Source organism: Salvelinus namaycush, chromosome 34 (assembly GCF_016432855.1).
Source record: "Salvelinus namaycush isolate Seneca chromosome 34, SaNama_1.0, whole genome shotgun sequence".
Classification (NCBI taxonomy): domain Eukaryota; kingdom Metazoa; phylum Chordata; class Actinopteri; order Salmoniformes; family Salmonidae; genus Salvelinus; species Salvelinus namaycush.
The window spans coordinates 17,797,253-17,824,285 of record NC_052340.1 but is presented as its reverse complement, the minus strand read 5'-3'; the positions used below and the strand labels follow the sequence as shown (position 1 = coordinate 17,824,285).

At 44.2% G+C, this 27,033-nt stretch overlaps 2 protein-coding genes across 2 annotated transcripts in view; both read left to right on the top strand.

The window, feature by feature from the left end:
• LOC120029044 (protein moonraker-like) overlaps nucleotides 1–3,539 on the top strand; it is a 28,079-nt gene extending 24,540 nt beyond the window's left edge. The window contains exon 17 of the mRNA XM_038974335.1: nucleotides 526–3,539. Within this exon, the coding sequence (XP_038830263.1) occupies nucleotides 526–679 (154 nt within the window). The 3' untranslated portion in view covers nucleotides 680–3,539. The remainder of the gene's footprint in view (nucleotides 1–525) is intronic.
• A 13,915-nt stretch (nucleotides 3,540–17,454) lies between these two features.
• The window catches only part of LOC120028360 (membrane-associated phosphatidylinositol transfer protein 3-like), a 146,391-nt gene continuing 136,812 nt past the window's right edge, over nucleotides 17,455–27,033 (top strand). The window contains exon 1 of the mRNA XM_038973579.1: nucleotides 17,455–17,765. Within this exon, the coding sequence (XP_038829507.1) occupies nucleotides 17,741–17,765 (25 nt within the window). The 5' untranslated portion in view covers nucleotides 17,455–17,740. The remainder of the gene's footprint in view (nucleotides 17,766–27,033) is intronic.

The window sequence follows — 27,033 nt, the reverse complement described above, 5'->3', positions numbered from 1 at the left end:
AGCGAAGAAAATCAACCCTGCCAGCCGAGGGACAACTATTATTGTTGCCTCGTTACTTTTAGAGAGAGAGAGATGAGAGCAATGACATGAGAGAGAGCGATGACAGGAGAGAGAGAGATGACAATCATATGCCATCCTCTTGAGCTATGCATCTGAACTATTCTTCATTTGTTGGGGGAGGGAGGTTGTTTCACAGGGACCAGTCCAATTACTCCAGTATCAAGGGAAAGATGGGGGGAAATGCCATGTCAATTAGCCTGCTATTCTCACTCATCAGAGTAACCTGTCTATCTGTCAGATGTTGGTAATAAGCTGCCCATACCAGTCAGTGTGTGGTGAGGTCCCTGATGTGTGCTCCCTCCCTCTGTCTGATTTGAAAGACTAAGCAAGAACAAACTTGTATTTTGTTACATGGGTTTTTTTGGTAAGCAGAATGGCTTTTCAGCTTCATATACAACTTTATATTTTTGTTTGGTTCAGGGACTCCTGACATGTTTCTTTCTCTAATTTTCCTTCTGCTCCCAGTCTGTCAGAGGAGCTTATGTCCGAGGCCCTGGCTGACGTAGCAGCAGAGTTCCAGGACGTCTGTGAGGAGTACGCAGAGGCTGTCTTCACCTCCGAGTTCCTTCAGCCAATCACGTCACCTCCTGCTTCAGTTTCACCGTTAGACATCCAATAGATCCTCTTCCTATTCACAGACATTGGGCAAGTTAGTTAGGTGTACTGCGTAGGTGGATATTTCAATTCAGGACCAACGGAATAGTCAAAAAAGTGCAAATTCCACAGTCAGGAAGACATCCTGACTGCATTGATGTGACAATATTCAGAATAGAATGGAACTAAAGCAATGCAGATTATTCCTATTTGGCAGGTTCCTTTCTGTTGTTCTTACAGAGGGATGGGTGAATTCCACTGGGAAAGTTGGTTTTGATAAGTTTAGAGAGAATATTACTACATTACAGGGGATTAGAAGATTATGTCTCCCCTCTTTCCATAAATAAACCTCCCAGAGGATTACTCACGCTTTCCGTTTCCACATTGAAACATGGAAGTAAATGAATTGTTTGGGGGAATTAACAATAGGGGGTAAGCAAGCCAAGGGCGCGATTCATTGGTTAATAGGAAATCCGGATAGCAAATTGCAGTCATTGAAATTGTGTGCTTCACTTCCCATGGCATGCACCAAATACTCTGTTAGCCAAATTACTAATTTTAAATTCAATGAGAGTGCATATATCATGAGTGCACGTTGGATGAAGGAGCGGCCTGAGCGGATGTTCTCAGGCCGTGGAGAGAGACTTGAAAGCAGCTGTGAAGGAGGAGAGAGACGCATCCAGATGTTGAGTTGGCCCCTAGAGGAGCTGACTGTGACAGGGGACAGAGAGTGACTGTTGAGTTGGCCCCTAGAGGAGCTGACTGTGACGGGGGACAGAGAGTGACTGTTGAGTTGGCCCCTAGAGGAGCTGACTGTGACAGGGGACAGAGAGTGACTGTAGAGTTGGTCCCTGGAGGAGCTGACTGACAGGGGACAGAGAGTGACTGAGTGAATTAGCTCACTCTGAATCAGACACAATTCTCTCCGCCAACTGTGTTTTGTGTGGGTGTCTGAATACATACAGGCTTATGCACGTACACATGTCTCACTCTCACAGTTCTGTTTCTTCCCAGAGCTCTACACAGATTGGAATCTAGGAGCCATTGCAGCATTATAATAGGAGTTTTTGAATTGCAGAATACTTGAAATTGAAAAGCATATTGTTTGTCTGTGAGAGTCAGGATGGCTCATTTCTAATTATTTTTCATTGTCATTGTGCTGGATGCTGTCTGTTGATACCTAGGTTTTGAATGTATCACCCCCCGCCCCAGACAGCCAACACAGACTCATCACAGAAATGTATTTTCAACACAATTAACAAACAGAACAACAAGATCTGTTTATGATCTATTCTGATCTGTTTACACATAACACAGAACATAATGAAATTGGTTTTGTGTGCTTTGATGCATTTTATTTATGTGATGTTTTATGGCACATTCATGGCAGACTGTTTTATACTGATGCCCAAAGTTTATTTCGTCATAACTTTTTTTCTGGGACAATATTTAAAGGTTGTTTTATTTTGTCAAAATTAGGTATCGGGTGATTCACTTGAGAACTTTAATGATATTAGTATTAAAACATATTTTTAAAATGAGATGCATCTTGCTTTATCAATTTGAACTACAGCCACCCATATACAGGAGTGTTCTAATGGTGAGAATGGCCTGTCCCTACAGTATGTTAGCCAGCATAATTATCCTTGTCAAAGACAGAATTCATGTGACCATGAATATTGACTAGTCATAATATGAACTATGTGGAACACACAGTGACTCATTTTGAGGCAATATGTCCATTCAGGTTGGATAGAATCATTTTAGGTGTCCCTCGGGGACAGTTCAGCTGATGGCTGGCACATTTCACAATTCTTAGAAAATTGGATATGATCTTTAGCCAAGTGAGATCATTTTTCTCTCTATAGTATCCATATGGACATATTTACCTATTTACAGAAGCAGTGACATTCTCTTACTCTGAACAGCTACGGAAGAGATTGTGGTAGTTAGATCCATGCTCTGGGTGTGGATATGGGAGAGGAGTGCAGCTGCTCCAGTTGAGAAATTGATCCGTACAGTATGTGCCCTCCCTGGGCTGTGATCTCCCTGACGTCATCATATAGTCTGACCTATAAAATCTCTGCATCAGCAATGAGAGAGAAATAACCTTGTTTTCCCCCTCAATACAAGGCTGTGGGTAATCTTAAAGCAGTGGCAGTCAGAGCTAGCTATCAAATATGAAACCCTTATCCTTGCTTTGTCATAAGGCATGGTTAGAATTTGACGATGTATTGAAAGCTAAGTCTGTGTGGATGGTTAAAAGGCTAAATTAATTTATTTCAGACTTGAGGTGCAACGTTCATTGTTGTTTATAGACAATCTGCACATCTCTTGGCTTCTTTTCTGCTAGAACCCACTGACCTTCACTCTGGAACAGCCCCATGTCTCTTATAACAGACTGGTACATAAATGGGACAAATCCAGTAGTGTAGAAAGACAATTGGTTCTGAGTGCTGAGATCTGGTGCTTTGAGTTTCACCCCCTTTAACCCTCAGAACAGCCTCAAATCGTCAGGGCATGGACTCTACAAGGTGTCAAGCTTTCCACAGGGATGCTGGACCATGCTGACTCCAATGCTTCCCACAGTTGTGCCATGTTGGCTGGATGTTCTTTGGGTGGTGGACCATTCTTGAAACACACGGGAAACTGTTAAGTGTGAAAAAGGCATTTTCAGCCTTGATGGAAACCATCAAGCGTAACGTGATAAACATCCATCCCCCACCAGCCTTTGCCTTCCTACTGATTCTCTGTCTGTTTGCTTTTTGTTTGTTTACTTTGGAAAAATATTGTGTGCTTGTTTTAAAAATGCTTAATGTGGTTGATAAAGAATTTAAACCATGTATTTATATTTGTTTTTGAATAAACAGTTTTTTTATGAACAACCCATGCTGTATCATCTGTCATAGTAGTGGGGAAAGATGAGTTGGGGAGATGTCATGTCTCAAAGCAGAGCCTGCTGTACACTTGGCACACTGCCCTTAGTGGCTTGAGATGAGATTGTTTCTAAAGAATAAACTTATTCTACCTAAATTGAATTAGTGAGGCCAATGGGCGTAATAAATTCTATCTACCTCGCTGTCTTCCTGGACCTGCAGGCTGTTTCCTTTCACTCTCTCCTGCTAGAATCTCAATACAGTGTCTTGGGCCAGAAGTATTTTGTCATTGGTCATTCTGACTGGTACAAATAGCCTGGGCCCTCATGGGGTTGGGTAATATAGCGTGGCCGTGGCCGGTACACAGATTGGAGGGAGATGGCTCAGTCTCAGGCATTTGGCTCCATTGATAGTCATTCGATGGCATCAGGGTGCAGAGCTGCAGATAGAGTGATGCTGGTGCTGCTCTGATCCCAGGTTATGACCTGTTGTGTGGTCATGTGTTAGCTAGAGGATAGAACTAGGGTATAACTATATATCTATTGTTGCACCGCTGTGCACAACAACATACAATCACTGTTCTCCCATGTTTCCCACTGCGCTTGGTAGATGGTTCAAGTTGGGACTTTACTATTAGTTTTTCAGGTTGTATTCAGGTTGGGAATCTACAATGATTTTTTCAGGTTGTATTCAGGTTGAGAATCTACAATGATTTTTTCAGGTTGTATTCAGGTTGAGAATCTACAATGATTTTTTCAGGTTGTATTCAGGTTGGGAATCTACAATGATTTTTTCAGGTTGTATTCAGTTGGGAATCTACAATGATTTTTTCAGGTTGTATTCAGTTGGGAATCTACAATGATTTTTTCAGGTTGTATTCAGTTGGGAATCTACAATGAGTTTTTCAGATTTGGGAATGTAGTATTTTTCGTGTTATAGTACACTATCTTGTTTTCTGTTGAAAGGGTTTGGGTCGGGAACATGGGTGACCTTTGGTAATATGATTTCTATATATAGGGATTAATATGATATTACAGGTTTTTTTTTTCAATTGCTAACATGCATTGGTCAAAACTGAAGTCACATTGTCAAAACTCTTCACACAGTCAGTGAAACAGAAGTGTATGTGGACCAAACTGAACATTTTTCAATTGCTTTCACACACAATGCATTCAATGACCACATTCTCTCTGAAATCCATGAACTCTGTTCTCATTCATACTCCACCACCTGCAAAACTATATATGTGCAGCACATATTTTCAAATGCCAAAACTGTTGAAAACACATTCAAAACAGAATGATGGCAAATGTCGTGCATTTCTGCAGTAACCAGATTGAAACATATAGAACATATTTTATCATTTCAAACACAGCTGATTGCAATTTCAGCTGAAAGCATACCCAAGTGTCCTGTTTTTAGTCTCCTTACCAAACAGACAAAAGAGGAAGGCTTTGGAATGATTTAGTTTGGAAACATGGATCAAGGAAGACAGCTTGGTGGGGAAAGAAGAGTGGCAGGGAGAGGGAGAATGTGTGGAGGACAACGGAGAGGAAGACAGCTTGGTGGGGAGAGAAGAGTGGCAGGGAGAGGGAGAATGTGTGGAGGACAACGGAGAGGAAGACAGCTTGGTGGGGAGAGAAGAGTGACAGGGAGAGGGAGAATGCGTGGAGGACAAAGGAGAGGAAGACAGCTTGGTGGGGAGAGAAGAGTGACAGGGAGAGGGAGAATGCATGGAGGACAAAGGAGAGGAAGACAGCTTGGTGGGGAGAGAAGAGTGGCAGGGAGAGGGAGAATGCATGGAGGACAAAGGAGAGGAAGACAGCTTGGTGGGGAGAGAAGAGTGACAGGGAGAGGGAGAATGCATGGAGGACAAAGGAGAGGAAGACAGCTTGGTGGGGAGAGAAGAGTGACAGGGAGAGGGAGAATGCATGGAGGACAAAGGAGAGGAAGACAGCTTGGTGGGGAAAGAAGAGTGGCAGGGAGAGGGAGAATGCGTGGAGGACAAAGGAGAGGAAGACAGCTTGGTGGGGAGAGAAGAGTGACAGGGAGAGGGAGAATGCGTGGAGGACAAAGGAGAGGAAGACAGCTTGGTGGGGAGAGAAGAGTGGCAGGGAGAGGGAATGCGTGGAGGACAAAGGAGAGGAAGACCAAGAGTGGTGGTCTCTGATGAGATAAGGGCCACAATTATTGACCATGGTCTCTCTTTGAGAGAAGCTGGTTTAAGGGTGCAACCAAATCTGCAGCGTTCAACAGTTGCATCAATAGTACGAATTTTCCGGCAAAACAACAGGTGAGATGTGCATCCTTCAATGATAATTGAAGTACGTATTACAGTACAATAGAGTATGTTCACATTTTTACATGTCCTGAGATTTTGACATATATTGATTGTTTTGTGTTTTTCAGTAGGATCCAAAGGTTGTCTACCACAGGAGGGAGAGGCAGAATATTATCAGATGCGCAGGAAATTGCCATTGTTGACATGGTAATTGGCAACAATGCAATAAAACTATGGAAAATTCGGGACAGAGTGCTGGCAGACAAATATCACTTTTGAGAATGTGAATACGGTCAGCACAACGACAATTGCCAGAGTCCCAGAGTAACATAAAATAAGGATGAAGCAGTTGTACACTGAACCCTTTCAGAGAAACGGTGAACCTGTGAAAGAACTCCGGTATCAATATATCCAGGTAAGATGTCTGTTCAATAACCAAACAGGGTACATACACAGCTATGCATAATGTAAAGTACTGTAAAACTGGATTTACTGGATTTTAGAGAGTAATGGCGATGGAAGCCAGGCAAAATGTACATACATTCATTTTTATGGATGAAGTTGGATTCAACCTGGCAAAAACACTCCGCAGGGGAAGAAATGTGATTGGACAGAGAGCAACCGTGGATGTCCCAGGCCAGAGAAGAGCTAACATCACAATGTGTGCGGCACTGTCCAATGATGGTTTGCTGTTACACAAACCACTCATTGGCCCCTACAATACAGAGTGGCTCATTTATTTTCTGGATGACCTGCACAATCGACTTGTGCCAGCGGAGGAGAGAGGGGCAAGAAACACCCCTACCTTCGTTGCTGTGTGGGATAATGTGGAGTTCCACCACTCTGCTGCAGACTGGTTTGCTGCACATTCCAGGATGTCAGTACTATTCCTGCCTCCGTACTCCCCCGTCCTAAACCACATAGAGGAGTTTTTCTCTGCGTGGAGGTGGAAGGTTTATGACCACCATCCAGATGACCAGATGTCCTTACTGGATGCCATGAATGCGAGGTGTGGAGACACTTCTCCTGAAGACTGCCAGGGTTGGATTAGACATTCCAGAGGATACTTTCCAAGATGCATCGCCAGAGAAGACATAAGATGTGATGTTGATGAGAACTTGTGGCCAAATGCAGGAGCGAGGGAGAACTAGAACCCTCACAGTACTGTACAGTATGAGTGATTATACTATACATGTTGTTGATGTTTTTTTGTAATTATTATTGCAGCCCTGAATTTGTTTTTGGTTTCAACTTTTTATTTTTCACAAGTAAATTACTATATGCAAAGATATAGAAAAAATACAGCCTGTTGAAGCAAATTGCTGCATTTCTGATTCATTCTTGTTACATATACTTTAGTACAGTCAATTAAGTGAAAATGTGTTATTCTTATTCTATAATGAAATACTGATTTATCTGAAAAATCATTCAAAATTCAAAGAAAAGTTATTTTATGTAAAGCTCCCTGTTAGTGTTTTTAGGTCAGTGTGTTATGAGTGACAATGTACGTTTTCTGAGTGAAAATGTTGCCAGTGTTCTGGTCGAACGAGCTTATTTTGAGACATGTATGAAGTGTTTTGGTGGTTTGAGTGAGTTTTGGAGGTGAGTAACCTTTTCTCAATAGGGGGTGCTGTTTGCACTTTGTAATAATTTCGTTCCCAAATTAAACTGCCTCGTACTCAATTCTTGCTCGTACAATATGCATATTATTATTACTATTGGATAGAAAACACTCTCTAGTTTCTAAAACCGTTTGAATTATATCTGTGAGTAAAACAGAACTCGAGTTGGAGCAATTTTCCTATGAGGATGTGAGAATGCTGAATTCTGCAGGCTGTTCTGAGGTCGGTTTATTAATTTGCCTGTCTTCTATTGGTTGAGATGCACTGCATACGCCTTCCCCTGGATGTCAGCGAATAGTGAGAATTGAAATGGAGTTGCTAGGCAGAACTGAGAGCTTATAAATGGGCTGGCAACGTGGGGTTCCCCCTTTCTTCTCTTCGCCATGACGCAAAAAGGACCTCAGGATGTCGTTCTAGAAAGCTCCCGTTATAGCCCTTATGTAACGGATGTGAAATGGCTAGCTAGTTAGCGGGTACGCGCTACTAGCGTTTCAATCAGTTACGTCACTTGCTCTGAAACCTAGAAGTAGTGTTGCACCTTGCTCTGCAAGGGCCGCGGCTTTTGTGGAGCGATGGGTAACGACGCTTCGTGGGTGTCAGTTGTTGATGTGTGCAGAGGGTCCCTGGTTCGTGCCCGTGTCGGGGCGAGGGGACGGTTTAAAGTTATACTGTTACACTTAGATATATCCGGCTCTGTTTTTATTCGATATAGGTGTTAAAGACATCATAATGTTGTTATTTTAAACCGAGTTATATCAGTTTATATAAGTATATTGCGATTTTCGGGTATTTATTTGTGCTGCGTTCTAGGGACTTGGGCACGTCTGGCCCACATGGCTAATGTTTACTGCTAATTCCAACGTTGAAGGCGACAATCTACAACCGAGCAACGATTCTTTTGGAAAAAGGACAACTTGCCCAAGATTCTGATGGGAGCTCATCAAAAAGTAAGAACTATTTATGATGTTAATTCGTTGTTCTGTTGAAAAATGTAAAACTCATATTCCGCCATTCATTTCGGTGCGGTCTCGCTTTAACGCACGCTGTATGTCGTAGTAACGTTAATTTTAAAAATCGAACACAGCGATTGCATTAAGAACTAATGTATCTTTCATTTGCTGTCCAACCTGTATTTTTTAGTCAAGTTTAGGATTAGTTACTGATTAGATTAGGTGCCTCTCCCAAGATTTCTCCCGACATATTGTTTGCATTTTGGCTACTATTCTCATTGTATAACCACGATTTGTGCCGCTAAATATGCACATTTTCGAACAAACTCTATATGTATTGTGTAATATGATGTTATAGGACTGTCATCTGAAGAAGTTTGAGAAGGTTAGTGAAAAAATTAATATCTTTTGCTGGTTTATTCGTTATCGCTATTGTTGGCCTGAATCAATGCTGTTGTGTGGTTGGCTATTGTAGTAAGCTAATATAATGCTATATTGTGTTTTCGCTGTAAAACACTTAAAAAATCTGAAATATTGGCTGGATTCACAAGATCTTTGTCTTTCATTTGCTGTACGCTGTGTATTTTTCAGAAATGTTTTATGATGAGTATTTAGGTAATTCACGTTGGTCTCTGTAGTTATTCTAGTTGCTTTGGTGAGAGTTGTGATGGTGGCTGCAATGGTAAACTATGATTTATACCTGAAATATGCACATTTTTCTAACAAAACATATGCTATACAATAAATATGTTATCAGACTGTCATCTGATGAAGTTGTTTCTTGGTTAGTGGCTATTTAAATCTTTATTTGGTCGAAATTGTGATAGCTACCTATGCAGGAAAAAAATGGTGGGAAAAAAAAGTTGTGTCTTTTGCTATCGTGGTTAGCTAATAGATTTACATATTGTGTCTTCCCTGTAAAACATTTTAAAAATCAGAAATGATGGCTGGATTCACAAGATGTGTATCTTTCATCTGGTGTCTTGGACTTGTGATTTAATGATATTTAGATGCTAGTATTTACTTGTGACGCTATGCTAGGCTATGCTAGTCAGCTTTTTTACTGATGGGGGTGCTCCCGGATCCGGGATTGTGTGCAAGTAGAAGTTTTAACTGTTTGGCCAAGATGCATGTTGGTAATGCAGACTGTGTGAAGAGTTTTGAAAAAGTGGTATTGACTGACGCTTGTTAGCAATTGAAAAAAACTGTAGTATGTTTATCTAAATGGGCGTTTCACATACAGACAGCAGGTGTCATAGTTTCAGCCTATTCAAAGTGGTCTAAAATAATTGATTTGATTTGATGATATGACAGTGATCTAAATTAATAGACAAATCTGGTCTCAGAACACTTCGTATTATTATGTATGTAAATCCAAGACACTCATTTCAAATCAAATTAAAATGTATTTGCCACATGCACCGAATACAATTCACCTTACAGTGAAATGCTTACTTACAAGCCCTGAACCAACAATGCAGTTAAGAAAGATAAGTGTTAAAAAAAAGTATTTACAAAAATAAACTGAAGCAAAAGAAGAAAATAATAAAAGAGCAACAATAAAATAAAAGTAGTGAAGCTATATACAGGGGTTACCGGTACAGAGTCAATGTGTGGGGGCACATGTGTGTGTAGGGGGGGGGGGGGGGGGGGGGGCAATGCAAATAGTCCGGGTAGCTGTTCATGAGTCTTATAGCTTTGGGTAGAAGCTGTTAAGAAGCCTTTTGGACCTAGACTCGGCGCTCCGATACCGCTTGCTGTGCGGTAGCAATTTTTCGGGCCTTCCTCTGACACCGCCTGGTATAGATGTCCTGGATGGCAGGAAGCTTGGCCCCGGTGATGTACTGGGCCATACGCACTACCCTCTGTTGTGCCTTGTGGTCGGAGGCCAAGCAGTTGCCATGCCAGGCGGTGATGACACCAGTCAGGATGTTCTCAATGGTGCAGCTGTAGAACTTTTTGAGAATCTGAGGACCCATGACAAATCTTTTCAGTCTCCTGAGGGGGAATAGGCATTGTCGTGCCTTCTTCACGACTGTCTTGGTGTGTTTGAACCATGATAGTTTGTTGTTGATGTGGATACAAAGGAACTTGAAGCTCTCAACCTGCTTCACTGCATCCCCATTGATGAGAATGGGGGCGTGCTTGGCCCTCCTTTTCCTGTAGTCCATGATCATCTCCTTTGTCTTGATCACGTTGAGGGAGAGGTTGTTATTCTGGTACCACACTGCCAGGTCTCTGACCTCCCTATAGGCTGTCTCCTCGTTGTCGGTAATCAGGCCTACCACTGTTGTGTCGTCGGCAAACTTGATGATGGTGTTGGAGTCGTGCTTGGCCATGCAGTCATGGGAGTACAGGACGGGACTGAGCACGCACCGCTGAGAGGCCCAAGTGTTGAGGATCAGCGTGGCAGATGTGTTGTTACCTACCCTTACCACCTGGGTGCGGCCCATCAGGAAGTCCAGGATCCAGTTGCAGAGGGAGGTGTTTAGTCCCAGGGTCCTTAGCTTAGTGATGAGCTTTGAGGGCACTATGGTGTTGAACGCTGAGCTGTAGTCAATGAATAGAATTCTCACGTAGGTGTTCCTTTTGTCTACGTGGGAAAGGGCAGTGTGGAGTGCAATAGAGAGTGAGTGAGAAAATTGGAGTGAGTCTAGGGTTTCTGGGATAATGGTGTTGATGTGAGCCATGACCAGCCTTTCAAAGCACTTCATGGCTACAGATGTGAGTGCTACAGATTGGTAGTCATTTAGGCAGGTTACCTTGGTGTTCTTGAGCACAGGGACTATGGTGGTCTGCTTGAAACTTGTTGGTATTACAGACTCGGTCAGGGACAGGTTGAAAATGTCAGTGAAGACACTTTTTTATTTTTTTTATTTTTTTTAACTAGGCACCTGCCAGTTGGTCAGTGCATGCTGCGGAGTACACTTCCTGGCAATCCATCTGCCCCTGCGGCCTTGTGAATGTTGACCTGTTTAAAGGTCTTACTCACATCGGCTACGGAGAGCATGATCACACAGTCATCCGGAACAGCTGGTGCTCTCATGCATGCTTCAGTGTTGCTTGCCTCGAAGCGAGCATAGAAGTAATTTAACTAATCTGGTAGGCTTGTGTCACTGGGCAGCTCGCGGCTGTGCTTCCCTTTGTAGTCCGTGGCAAGCCCTGCCACATCCGACGAGCGTCAGAGCCGGTGTAGTACGATTCAATCTTAATCCTGACGCTTTGCCTGTTTGATGGTTCGTTGGAGGGTATAGCGGGATTTCTTATAAGCATCCAGGTTAGAGTCCCGCTCCTTGAAAGTGGCAGCTCTACCCTTTAGCTCAGTGCGGATGTTGCCTGTAATCCATGGCGTCTGGTTGGACTAGGTATGTACAGTCACTGTGGGGACGACGTCATCGATGCACTTATTGATTAAGCCAGTGACTAATGTGGTGTACTCCGCAATGCCATCTGAAGAATCCTGGAACATATTCCACTCCACTATGTCTCCATGTCATGGCTTTTGCGCCATCAGTACAGATACCAACACATCTTGACCACCAAAGTTCATTTGATGTCACAAAGCTGTCCAGTACTATAAAATATCCTCTCCTGTTGTCCTAGTTTCCAGTGGTTTGCAGAAGAGGATGTCTTCCTTAATTGACCCCCCATAAACGTAACGGACATATACCAGGAGCTGTGCCAGGCTCGCCACGTCTGTTGACTCATCCAGCTGTAACGCATAGAATTCACTGGCTTGTATGCGAAGCAGTAATTGTTTCAAGACATCTCCTGCCATGTCACTGATGCGTGTTATTTGATGAAGTCATTGTCTGTATAGTTTTTTGAACCATTTCCCCCAGCATTGTCCCAGCCATATCCGCGGCAGCAGGAATAATTTAGTCCTCCACAATAGTATGGGGCTTGCCTGTCCTAGCCACTCGGTAGCTCACCATATAAGACGCTTCTAGCCCCTTCTTATTAATGGTATGTTGTTTTTATACATGTCTTACTATTCGAAAGTCATCTTAATTCTCGCTCCAAAAAGTCCTGTGGCTTATTTTTCAAATTGCAATGTTTTGTTTCTAAATGTCTGCACAAGAGTGAAGGTTTCATTGAGTTGTGAGAGTATTTTTGCACCTATAACACACTGTGGCTGAGGAAAGACACTACTCCCAATATAAGTGAACCCCAAATCAATGTAGTTCTTATCATATTTGCGCCTCTTCGATGGTCCAACGTCCCTGTCTGTCATTCGATGCTTTTCCGTGTAAGGGGGCAGGAGCTCTTCGGCTGCATCAGATTCACAACTGTCAATGTCCATGCGAGCTGGGCTAACAACAAATGTAGAATTACTGATGCTAGCATTGGATGTGCTCGTGGAAGCAAAACAACGTGTGTCGTCGACAGGTGTAGGTGTAGTACTGCTGGTAGTATCAGTACTTCCTGTAGAGCTGGTATGTGTCTCTATGGACGCGGGCAAACGGAATGAGCAGCAGTTACGTTTGGCTACATACGGACCGTTAGTGGAATTCCCGCGAGAGAGTAACGGTTAATGTGATTGGATGTTAATTATTTGACTAGGCTACCTGTATTTTACATTGTGTTGTTATTTCGCAGAACACTAGATGGTTTAATTGTATTTTTGGCAGTAAAACAATGCTACTCAGGCGAGAAAAAAACCTCACCCAAATGTATAGCTACCTTTGGAAAATATAAATGGACTGTTTGAAAATGTGAAGATTTTTTTATATTTAAACATAAAAAAAATTAAAAAATGTGAATCACATTTTTATTTGGCGTACCCCCGGCGGCATTGTGCATATTCCCAGTTTGGGAATACCTGCCCTAGACCCACTCCAATTCGCATACCGCCCCAACAGATCCATAGATGACGCAATCTCAATCGCACTCCACACTGCCCTTTCCCACCTGGACAAAAGGAACACCTATGTGAGAATGCTGTTCATTGACTACAGCTCAGCTTTCAACACCATAGTGCCAACGAAGCTCATCACTAAGCTAAGGATCCTGGGACTAAACACCTCCCTCCGCAACTGGATCTTGGACTTCCTGACGGGCCACCCCCAGGTGGTAAGGGTAGGCAACAACACATCTGCCGTGCTGATCCTCAACACTTCGGCCCCTCAGGGGTGTGTACTTAGTCCCCTCCTGTACTCCCTGTTCACCCACGACTGCATGGCCAAACACGACTCCAACACCATCATTAAGTTTGCTGACTACACAACAGTGGTAGGCCTGATCACTGACAACTATGAGACAGCCTATAGGGAGGAGGTCAGAGAACTGTGGTGCCAGGACAACAACCTCTCCCTCAATGTGAGCAAGACAAAGGAGCTGATTAAAGACTACAGGAAAAGGCGGGCCGAACAGGTCCCCATTAACATTGAAGGGGTTGTCGTGGAGCGGGTCGAGAGTTTCAAGTTCCTTGGTGTCCACATCACCAACAAACTATCATGGTCCAAACACACCAAGACAGTTGTGAAGAGGGCACGACAAAACATATTCCCCCTCAGGAGACTGAAAAGATTTGTCATGGGTCCCCAGATCCTTAAAAGGTTTTACAGCGGCACTATTGAGAGCATCCTGACCGGTTGCATCACCGCCTGGTATGGCAACTGCTCGGCATCTGACCGTAAGGCGCTACAAAGGGTAGTGCGTAAAGCCCAGTACATCACTGGGGCCAAGCTTCCTGTCATCCAGGACCTATATAATAGGCGCAGAGGAAGGCTCCTGCACTGGAGCTGGAGGTTCTGGACCGTGGACCGTCGCAGGAGGTTCCGGACAGTGGACTGTCTCAGGAGGTTCCGGACCGTGGACCGTCTCAGGAGGTTCCGGACTGTGGACCGTCTCAGGAGGTTCCGGACTGTGGACCGTCTCAGGAGGTTCCGGACTGTGGACCGTCTCAGGAGGTTCCGGACTGTGGACCGTCTCAGGAGGTTCCGGACTGTGGACCGTCTCAGGAGGTTCCGGACTGTGGACCGTCTCAGGAGGTTCCGGACTGTGGACCGTCTCAGGAGGTTCCGGACTGTGGACCGTTTCAGGAGGTTCCGGACTGTGGACCGTCTCAGGAGGTTCCGGACTGTGGGCCGTCTCAGGAGGTTCCGGACTGTGGACCGTCTCAGGAGGTTCCGGACTGTGAAACGTCACCGGAAGCTCTGGACTGGAAACTGTCGCCGGAAGCGCTGGACTGGGAACTGTCGCCGGAAGCTCTGGATTGGGAACTGTCGCCGGAAGCTCTGGACTGGGGATTGTCGCAGGAAGCCTGGTGCGTGGGGCCGGCACTGATGGTCCTGGACTGGTGACACGCACCTCAGGGCGAGCGCGAGGAGCAGGCACAGGACATACCGGACTGGGGAGGCGCACTGGAGGCCTGATGCGTGGGGCCGGTACAGGAGGCACCGGACTGGTGACACGCACTTCAGGGCGGGTGAGGGAAGGAGGCACAGGACGTACTGGACTGGGGAGGCGCACTGGAGGCCTGATGCGTGGGGCCGGTACAGGTGGCACCGGACTGGTGACACACTTCCGGGCGAGTGCGAGGAGAAGGAACAGGACGTACTGGGCTGTGAAGGCGCACCGGAGACCTGGTGCGTATAGCCTGCATCAATGGTACCGGTTTGATGACACACCTCACACGGCAAGTGCTAGAAGCTAGCACAGGACGCACTGGGCTGTGGAGGCGCACTGGAGACGTGGTGCGTAGAGCCGGCACAAATTGTACCGGAACGATGACACACTTCGCATGGCGAGTGCGAGGAGCTAGCACAGGACTTACTGGGCTGTGGAGGCGTACATCTGGGCGAGTGCGAGGAACAGGTACATGACATACCGGACTGGGGAGGCGCACTGGAGGCCTGAAGCGTGGGACCGGCACAGATTGCACCGGACTGTTAACACGCTCCTCCAAACGCCTGCTTTGCCGGTCCCACGCATCAGACCTCCAGTGCGCCTCCCCAGTCCGGTACGTCCTCGCCAACTCCATTCTCCGGTATACCTCCTCGCACTGTTCCATTGACTCCCAGGCGGGCTCTGACACTCTCCCTGGGACGACCGACCACTTCTCTACCTCCTCCCATGTTGTCACTGGTTCACACCTCGGCTCCGCCGACCACCCCGTGTGCCCCCCCCCCCCCAAAAAATGTGGGCTGTCTTTTGGGCTTACTCTGTGGCCGGGAACCCCGGTGTCGTCGCTGTCCTCCCTTCTCTCCCTGCGTCTGCTTCCACGGAAGGCTTTCGTCTCCATCCATAATTTCCTCCCAAGTCCAGGATGTCTTCTCCTCCTTTATCTCCTCCCAAGCCCAGGATACCTTCTCTTCCCGGGCACGCTGCTTGGTCCCGTTGTGGTGGAATATTCTGTCACGTTCGTTTGTAGAGAAGGACCAACGCGCAGCGTGATTACAGTTCCACATAATTTATTAAAGTGAAACTATAAAACAAAACAAGAAACAAACAACGAACCGTGACTACAGAGGTGCTACATACACTAACTCAAAATACAAAATTCAATATCCCACAAACACAGGTGGGAACAAACACTACTTAAATATGATCCCCAATTAGAGACAACGATTACCAGCTGCCTCTAATTGGGAATCATACAAATCAACAACAAACCTAGAACCCCACATAGAAATAATAAACTAGAACACCTCCCAGTCACGCCCTGACCTACTCCACCATAGAAAAGAAAGGCTCTCTATGGTCAGGACGTGACACATACTGTATCATACATTTAGCAAAATCATAACATATTGTACGTTTTTCAAATTTGGAACATATAATACGAATTGTAATTCGCAACATATCATACGAAATGTGTATTGGACATCCACAAATGAATACATACCATATGAAACGTAACATATCATAACTAAATGGAGTGTTCGGATTTCCATACAGAATAATACATAATGCTCTGAGACCAGGTTGCAATATAGCATATTATTTGATAGATATGACAGCTTGTTGTGAGAGTTAGCCCAAGCTGTTTGACAATGTCAGAGCAGGGAAATCTATAAAACATCATAGATTAGGCACTGAATGTCTGAAGCAAGCCAGCCAGCCTTTCTCCCCTGTAATGTATTTCTACAGTTCACATACAATAGGCTACATCCCTAATGGTAATGCATCCATTAACTTATCTATTAACTTTTCTGATTATCCATGTATCTAATAACAGTTTGACAGTGTCCGAAATTGCACCCTTTGCCTTTATAGTGCACTACTTTTGACCAGACTAGGACAAAAGTGCACTACGGTGCACACTATAGTGCACTTTTTAGTGAATAGGGTGCCATTTGGGAATCAACCTACATCCATCATCATCATAATGCAGACCATTAATGCATGAATCTGATCCATGTGGCTAATAACAGTTTCTCTCAAAAGCAACAGTCCACTCCGCACAAAGCCTAACATGTGATGTGAGCCGTCTGAGGACCATGAGGAATGTGCTGTGCTGCTATGCTGTTGAACTCTGGTTTCAGTATGTTTTATAGCTGGGTCTCTGACCTAACATTGTGGAGGAGCCAAGGCTGTAAGAAATAAAGCAAGAGTCATGACAAGGTGAGAGTCAGTCCTTGCCCTTTAGGCCCCCATCTGTGGCTCGGAGACAGTCATTATCATCATCATGTCTTTAAGGTCAATAAAGAGTCTTTGTCAAGCTATTTGTCATGTCTGCTTAATGCAGCCTACTTATGGATCAAAATACTGAAACATTAGCCACAGTCTGTTGTTTATAGGCTTATAGGTTATCTTATCTTTATTATTTTACTCTACAATCATACAGTTGTAACTACCTAATTAAGTAGGCAGAAGTGAGATTTTGTAGATATGTGTCATTTTCCAATATGGCTATATTTGTTTCTAGACCTCACATCAATGGTTAGGAATGCATCCCATGTAATTCAGTTTGCGTCACTGTTTCACGGTGGACTCATTTCTTTTTGCTTGGAATCCCAACTGTGCAGGAGGCAGAGCCTCATACACCGGACACCGGCAAGCCACTGGAGGCAGTCTAACACTGGTTCTTGAAACAGTTGTAGTGATATGGCAGTAGTGGAGGGGAGGGCAGTAACGAAGTCTGCACAGATACAAATACTGAAAGTGTGTTTCGTACAAGAGGCAGATCCGCTGGATGTGGGTCTTGTCACCGATGAACCAGAAGAGCTCAGCTGCAGAATTCAAGACGAGACAAAAAGCGCAAAGCCTCACTGCCTCAGGGCTACCTATCCTCCGTCTGGCTGGCGTCAAGGTGCGGGGACGAGGGAGTGAGCGCCCACTCGGTTAAAACTATCTGACAAAATGACACCCCAATGACTCCGCACCTACCTTGGTAGAGACACATAGGTTGGGATGGCGAAGGAAACGAAAGGGAAAGGTAAGGTGCTCGGTTGAATACCTTTTTATATAGCCTACCATATCTGCTCCGGTGTCAAAGCCTATGAGGTTAACAGGTATCATGAGTCAACGTCTCGACCTAAATCATGTAAAAGGATGCCTGCGCGCTATAGCCCGTTGCCATTAGACAATCTGTTGGAATGCGTGATGTTACCTTTCAGTAGGCTATCCGAATAAAATGCAGACCGTGTCCTAGGAGATGTTTGTCGAATGGTGTGTTAGGATCATTTTTGTCGATGTTGTCTGAGTATGTTTAATGTAAATTATTTTGACTCATTTAAGGTGTGAAACCGTCATCCTGACCATTAACGGCGGGAAAAAGCGCGCACCAAATTTTGATTTGGACCTAGTAAATCACACATATATACACACACACACACACACACACCTAATATTATATATATTATATGAGCATATCAAATTATTTGGGCAAACCCTTCTCATTTCCAGAGAGACTCAAACGCTCATTAGTCTTTTTTGACAACCATGCATTCAAGGAATAATTGGCATTCAAGGAAAAATTACATTGTTAGTGGATAGGCTATCATTAGTAGACACTTTTTGTCCTCACAAGTATTTAACAGTATGAAGTTGTGTGGTCTAAAAGTAAAACTGGACACAGGAGTTAATAAGCAGGTTGACATTTATTGTAATGAGTCTTGTCCTGGAGCAGAAGTGAGCTATTTCCCCTTAGATAGACCAGCTGCAAAGTCAAAATGTGTCTTAATTTAAGGTTAGACATTAAGGTTAGCAGTGTGGTTAAGGTTAGGGTTAAAATGAGATTTTATGACTTTATGGCTGTGCCAGCTAGTGACCACTCTGCAGAGCTGCCTCCAGAACAAGATTCATGATGAAAAACGCTAAGCTGCAGGTGAGACAGTAAAATGAATGTTGTAATGAAGGTGTTATAACTGTTTTAACTGCATATTTTCAACATACTTGGTTTGTATCCAGTTGATCACCATGGGGTTCAATACCTTACTGACAGGGGAGGACTGGGACCAGAAATCGACCCTGGGATTTCTAACAAATCGGCCCATTTCTTTCCTTGAGGCCCCCACACCAGCACATTTATTTCCTCAAGGCCCCCAAACTGGCCCATTTCTTTCCTCAAAGCCCCCAAACAAGCCTATTTATTTCATCAAGACCCCACACTGTCCCTTTTTTATCCAAATTGAGGCCCCTATTATTTACTAAATAATGATAATTTTGCACCAAAACAATGTCCGCAATGCCAGATGGCCAGTCTACCCTTGCTTACTAAATCACCAATTGATCCAATTGAAAGGAATGCAATGTATCGAGGCTGCTATATAGCATTCCCCAGGGAGATGTGTTCTGTTGATTATGGAAATTGATAGCTTATTCATGATTCAGTGCATTTAATGAAATATAAAAAATTCAATGTAGACTAGTTGGTTCACCTTTTATAATGACATTAAGCATTCCACCTTCTCAATCACCTTCCGTTGCACCTTGATAAACCTTATGGTAGGTGATGAAGGTGGCAAGGGAAGGTGATTGAGACGGTGGAATGCTGAATAAATGTTGCAGTTTAATGAATGTGTTTGAGGTATAGGTAAAAACACAAGAAAGTATCTTGACTGTGTGTGAAATAGTTGGGCCCATCTTTGGTCTAATGAATTTAATTAGATAATGTTCGCATGACAGATTGTGTGCTGTCCAGCTCTATAGTGACTTCAACACATGAAGCAATGGGCTTTGGACAGCATGGGTTGTGTGTGTGTCCCAAATTACACCCTATTCCCTATATAGTGCACTACTTTAGACCAGGGCAGCTAGGGATCTGGTCAAAACATGTGCACTATGTAGGGAATATAGGATGTAGACCATGTCAGATTTTGTTCAACTTTCCTCAGTGATAAAAGATTGAGCGTCTGGTGAGTTCTTTAGAGTGACCCAGTCAGACCCATCCTACCTTTGAATTCATCATAACGCTCTCTCTTACAGCATTAGTTATGCTTTTTGAATTGTTTTGATATTTCATGCCCGTTCCATTATATATTTAACCTCGACTCGGGAGACGTGACATACATTGGTTCTTTTCGTGGGATGAATGATAATAAAATACCCATTAAGCTCTTATCATCCAGTTTCAGTAAGTTAAGCAGTATCAAATTATACATGATGCTTGGTGGTGCCCAACGTCTCTTTTCGTTGTGCCCAACAGCGATGATTTTGTTATTGGGGTGCAATGATTTGTTATGGAGGTAATTAAAACCATGAAGTCAGGGTAACACGTTATTGAGGTTAGTCTCATTTATCTGATAGTCTCTGCTGATTGGACCGTGATCTCATGAACTGAACACCAGAGACAGAATTCAAGTGCATACAATAAGGCCAAGTTACGGTCTTTTTTTTTTTTTTTTATATTTTATTTTTGCATTTTCCAATTAACAACATTCAAGACAAACGTGAAAAGATATTAGACAACAATAGGACAAAGTGACAATAACAGATGAGCGTAACAAACAAAGAAAAAAGAAAATACAATACATACATACAATAAAAAAAGAAATTATAATGAGACATTGGATCATATGGTCACCTGCCGTAGGCTACATATTATACGTTACGTGTGAAACATTATATAAGGATAATATAGAGATTCATTCAATGTGATGTGGGGGGAGATTCTCCATATAGTCAATAAAAGGTTGCCAAATTCTGTAAAATGTATTTAACTTATTCCTCAAGCGGTAAGTAATTTTCTCCAGTGGGATACAACTATTAACTTCTGATAGCCACATTGCAACTGGCAGGGGGGAATCCAATTTCCATTTCAAGGCGATACATTTCTTGGCAATCGCTAGCAATATTTCTGTTAGCTTTATAGTATGGCTTTGCCTAAGATTGGTGTTAGTGAAGTTGCCCAGTAGACAGACCTCCGGGTCTAAAGGGAATACAACCCCATGAATTGAGGATATGGTATCGCATACCCCCTGCCAGAAACCGTGTAGTTTTGAACACTGCCAAGTGGAATGGAGGAATGTTCCTTCATCTGAGCCACATCTAAAACATAGGGAGGAGATATCAGGGTTGAACTTGTGCAGTCTAGATGGGGTGATATAGAGCTGATGGAGGAAATTAAACTGGATCAGTCTGTATCTGGAGTTCAATGTGGATGTAACACCATCCCTGCATAGGTCACTCCATAGACCCTCATCAAGATCAATACCCAGATCTTTTTCCCATCTAAGTCGGGGTTTATCTAGCCCAGGCAGTGTTAGTCCTGACATAAGAGCATCGTAAACACGGGAAATGGTCTTGAACAGTGGTTGGTCTGCGTGGCAGAGTTGTTCAATAGGTGACATCTTAGGTAGGTTCCATTGTCCCTTGAGAGACACCCTAATAAAGTTTCGTAGTTGTAGGTAGCTAAAGAAGTCCCTGTTAGGCAAGTGGTATTTCTGTTTCAGCTGATCAAAAGACATAAGAACTCCCTCCTCGTAACAATGTTCCAGAAGAGTGATCCCCTTATCAGACCATGGTCTAAAGTTACTATTCTGGAAAAACATAGGAATCAATCTATTGTTCCATAAAGGGGTTTTAGGGGAAAGGAATCTCCCTCGTCCGAACAGCTCATGCAGTTTGCACCATGCCAGGACAGAATGTATGATTAAAGGGTTGTCTGTGATGGTTTTTATAGATTTTCTGTCCCATTTGTAAAACAATTCTGCCCCAGTGTCATCATTTACCTCAAGCTTTTCAATGTTCAACCATGAGGGAGAGGGACCCTTGTCAAACCTCTGAGCCAGAAACCTAGACTGTGCTGCCCAGTAGTACATTCTAAAATTGGGGAGGTTTAAGCCCCCTTGACTGTAATCCAGGGTCAGTTTATCCAGGCCAACCCTAGGGGTTTTGCCGTGCCAGATAAACCGTCTGGTCATCTTGTCGAGAGAGGAAAAGAATGCTGCGGGAACAGGGATAGGGAGAGATTGAAACAGATATAGAAATCTGGGCAGGACATTCATTTTAATTACATTGATTCTACCCAGTAGAGTGAGAGGTAAGTCCATCCATTTACAAAGGTCACCCTCCACCTTTTGCAACAAATTGGCCAGATTGAGTTTATAGAGGTTGTTCAGGTTACCATCCACCATTATGCCCAAATATGTGAAGCCCATAGGCGACCATCTAAAAGGAAACTTGTGCTTGATGGTATGATGGTCAAAGACAGACAACGGTAAGATTTCGCTTTTATCTAAATTGACCTTATATCCAGAGAAAGAACTATAACACTGTAGTAGGATCTGCAAGTGAGAGAGGGAGTGTTCTGGGTTTGTTAGAAATAAGATAAGGTCGTCCGCAAAGAGTGATAATTTATGGGTATGGGGGCCCACCTCAAAGCCATGTATGTCAGGGCACGTTCTAATAGCCTCAGCCAACGGTTCGATGGCGAGGGCAAAGAGGTGGGGGCTAATTGGGCAACCTTGTCTGTTCCCCCTATAGAGAGGGAAAGAGGAGGAAGTAATCCCGTTGGTAGCAATCCTAGCTTTAGGAGATTTGTAGAGTGATTTTATCAAATTTACAAACCCGGTACCTAAACCAAACTTTTCCAAGACGCGAAAGAGGTATGGCCATTCAACCCTATCAAAGGCCTTTTCAGCGTCGAGGGAGACTGCGACACTAGGTATTTTGTTTTTGTTAGCAAGGTGAATTATATCAAAGAACCTTCTGAGATTATTGGAGGACAATCTATTAATTATGAAGCCAGTCTGATCTGGGTTGACCAACAGGGGAAGACATGACTCCAGTCTCTTAGATAGCATCTTGGTGACCAGTTTACAATCTGTGTTAAGGAGAGAGATTGGTCTATATGAGGCGCACTTTAGTGGATTTTTCCCTTTCTTGTGGATTACAGTAATCACTGCTTGAGAGAAAGACTCTGGAAAGCAGTTGTCTTCCCTGGCTTTTTTAAGTACCTCCATAAGGTAGGGGACCAACAGCTCCCTAAATTCTTTATAGAACTCTGGAGGGAAGCCATCCTCCCCAGGAGATTTATTAGAAGGTAAGGATTTAATGGCCTCCAACAATTCAGGAACTGAGAAGTGTTCACTCAGGCGCTCGCTGTCTTCCCCTGACAGGCATGGGAGGTTGAGAGAGGAGAGAAAGGAGTCGATCTCTGATAGATCATCGCTTGATTGGGAAGTGTAGAGGTCTTCATAGTATTTCTTAAAAGTATTATTAATTTCAGTAGGGTCGAAAGATATCTCATTAGTAAGAGTTTCTATAGCATTAATTGTCCTCTTACTTTCCTCTGCTTTCAGTTGCCATGCCAATACTTTGTGTGCTTTCTCTCCAAGCTCGTAATAACGCTGTTTTGATTTAGTGATGGCCCTCTCAGCTTGATATGTGTTCAGAATATTATATTTCAGTTTTTTATTTACCAAAAGCCTGTATAGATCTTTAGTTGGGCCTCTTTGGTAGGTTTTCTCTAGCTCTGAGATTTCAGATTCAAGGGCACTCAGTTCCGCACCGTGTTTTCTCTTCAGCCCTTTAGTATAGGAAATGATCTGTCCCCTCAGATAGGCCTTCAATGTGTCCCAAAGAATGAAACTGTCAGGAGCGGAGGGTTTGTTTGTCAAAGTGAAAATATTGATCTGCTCTTTGATGAATGCACAAAATTCAGGTTGCTTTAGGAGTGTAGAATTTAGTCTCCATCTATATGCTCCATTTACCTTGGTAGGAATGGAGATTGATAATACCAGGGGAGAATGGTCACTAAGCAATCTGGGGAGATACTCGACATCTAACACTCTATGAAACAGTTGTGTCGATATTAAAAAGTTATCTATGCGTGTGTGTGTCTTGTGTGGGTGTGAATAAAAAGAGTAGTCCCTATCCTGTGGGTGCAACTGTCTCCAGATGTCTAGTAAATTGAGATCTTTCATGAATGACATGGTGAGCTTGCTGGCTTTGGTAAGAAGTGAGGGTTTATCAGAGGACCTATCAAGAACTGTATCTAAACAAAAATTAAAATCTCCTCCAACCAGTAACCATCCTGGTGGTGCTTGAGTGACCTGAAGGAAGACATTCTGAATAAACATATGGTCATCGAAGTTAGGAGCATAGATATTCAATAGGGTCCAAGACTCTGAAAACATATGCCCCTGCACCAAAACAAACCTGCCAGAGGGATCAGAGATGGTGTTGCTGACGCAGAAGGGGATGTGTCTACTTATCAAAATTGCAGTTCCTCTTGCTTTGGAGTTAAAAGAGGACGCAAAAACTTGTCCTACCCATTCCCTCTTCAATTTCTTGTGTTCACTGGCTGTAAGATGTGTTTCTTGTAAAAACACAATGTCAGCCTTTAATTTCTTAAGGTATGTATAGACTCTCTTCCTTTTAATCGGGTTGTTAAGACCTTTTACGTTGAATGTGACATATTTTAGTGGATTAAGCATAGTAGGGTTTCAAATATGTAACTGAATGGAAATCTATCATATGTAGATAGTTAGGAAATGTTTCAACTTTGGTTTGAACACAGAAGTGACCTATGTGTCTCTTTAGGAAGGAAACAATAAACATAGAAAAAAGGGGAAAAAAATAAAGAATCCCACCCACCCCGATTGTTAGACTAAAACCACAATCCCAACAATCAAACATGAATACACTTGTAGAGATACGTTGCTGCTCGCTTTCCATCTTGCTCTTACTAGCTAAACCTTGGCGTAAACTAAAACCTGCGAGCTCTCTAAATTGAAAACAAACGTTGTGAATAGATATTTATGGCTGAATATTTACTGCCCACGGTAAGGGCTGCTTGAGTCTCTTTTCGAAAGATTAACATAAATGAGGGGGAAAGCAGTGGGCTTAAACCCACTTATTTGCTTCGCCCAGTGATATGTACTAAACCAAAATATACTCTCCTGTAAATGTAATAGAACTCACCCCGGAAAGATATGGTTAGTTGAAAATGTACAAATCAATTATAGCGACCGGAGGATATCAGCGGTTCAGTCCGGATAAGAGAAAACAAACAGACTGCATCTTATCCCCCAAAGAGACCGTCCTGGCTCAGACGTTGCTCAGTTCTTTGAGAAAAGTGTACACTTCTCCCGGCGTGTTGAAGAGATGGCTTCGGCCTTTGTACTGAACTTTCATCCGCGCAGGGTGGATGAGGTAGCCGATGATGTTCTTCTCCTTCAGTGCTTTGGCGGCAGGTCTGAACTGCTTGCGACGTCTTGCGAGATCCGCGCTCATATCCGGGAAAAGGCTGACCCTCTTGCCATCAATGGTTATGTCCCCTTTGGCTCTTGCGAGTTGCAGTACCTTCTCTCTGTCTTGGAAACGGAGGAACCTGATCAGGACGGCCCGTGGGGGCTCATCTGGCCGGGGTTTCGGCGCTGATGTTCTGTGGGCGCGTTCGATTTCCAGTGACTTGGTGAAGTTGATTGTGCCTAGGACATCCGGGATCCATTGAGTGAAGAAACGGACCGGGTCACGGCCCTCGCTGTCCTCTTTCAATCCCACCACACGGATATTACTACGTCTGCTCTGGTTCTCCATCTGATCTACCTTGTTTTTGAGGTAGGCATTGTCCTTTTGCAGTTGTATCAAGACCTGGTCATGTCGAGCGATGGTGTCTTCAACTGTGCTAATGCGCAACTCTGCCTCAGTCGTTCTCAAAAGGAGATCATTCATGGAGGATTTCAGGTCGTCAATGGAAGAATGGAGTTCAGCCGTTCTCTTATCGATTTTCATAGAAAGACCTTTGTTACCATCCTGAATTTCCCGGAGGAGAGTAGCCAGCATGTCGGCAGGCTCGCAAGAGGCCGAGAGCAACAGTCTGGAACTGTCGTTTGAGTTATGAGGGCTAATGCTAATCTTGCTAGCGTTATCGTTATCTTGGGAATCAACGACGTTTTGGTCGTCCTTCTTGCCTCTCTTTCGGCGGTCCATGGCTCTTTGGGAAGGTAAGTACTTGACAATTTATCAGCCGATGTTAGAATATTGTTTCAACGTTGTTATTTAGGTAATAATAGAATAACTTTGAAGAGCTCGGTTTGTCAACGTCTGCTCAGCTCCGCGGCATCACGTGCTCCGCCAAGTTACGGTCTTACCTAGTCTCGTTCACCCAGCCAGCTCCCTCTTGCCTAGGGATTTGGCTACTTTTTACCATGCTTTTTGATAATGTCATTAAGATAGTCCTGAAATTAGTTTGACAATGCAAACAATACCATTTTAAGAATCTCCCTCACCACCTGCCTTACAGGAGGGAGGCTAATGTCCAACCAGGGGGGTACAAGTATCACGTTTAAGGTAAGACCCAAATGCAGACTGTATCGAAGTAACAATGTTTATTACAGCAACAGGGGCAGGCAAACATCAAGGCAGGCAGGGGTCGATAATCCAGAGTAGTGGGGCAAAGGTACAGGATGGCAGGCAGGCTCAGGGCGGGCAGAAATGTCAAAACAGGAACAAACGAGAGGCAGGAGCAGAGGGAAAAATGCTGGTAGGCTTGACGAAAAAAAACGAACTGGCAACAGACAAACAGAACACAGGTATAAATACAAAGGGGATAATGGGGAAGATAGGCGACACCTGGAGGGGGGTGGAGACGAACACAAAGACAGGTGAAACAGATCAGGGTGTGACAGTACCCCCCCCTAGGGATGCCACCTGGCGTCCTACCTGGGCGCATATCTGGTTGAGCGGGGTGCCGGCGTTGGGACTCAGATGAGGACTGGGTCCAGGATGTCCCTAGCGGAGACCCAGCACCTCTCCTCTGGGCCATAACCCTCCCAGTCAACCAGGTACTGGAATCCCCTGCCCCGAGGTCGAAGGAGGTCCCGGCTTCCAGGGGTTTAGCCGCGGGGCTATTGCGGAGCGCCAAACATCTGGCATGTCCTTCTTGGATACCAGTCGGTGCTGTGGAAGCAAAGTGACCCGGGCCTTACTGAATCACTCCCAGTGGTCCTGGTAGCCCACTTGACTGGCGGAGAGGTCAGGGGCAATTTCCATGCCTCCAGGAAGACGTCCCGAGGCAGGCAGAGCTGACTTAATGCAATGAGTGTGGCAGAACGGGCTCCAGCCCACGATGGCACCAGTAGCCCAGTCAATAGAGGGATTGTGTCGCTGGACCCAAGAGAATCTCAATACCATAGGAACCCGCAGAGACCCAACTAGCAGTAATTGGATCGTCTTGCTGTGGTTCCCTGCCACTCGTAGGTTGATGGGGGTGGTATGGTGGGTGACCCGGCCAAAAGAGCGCCTGTACAGCGCTC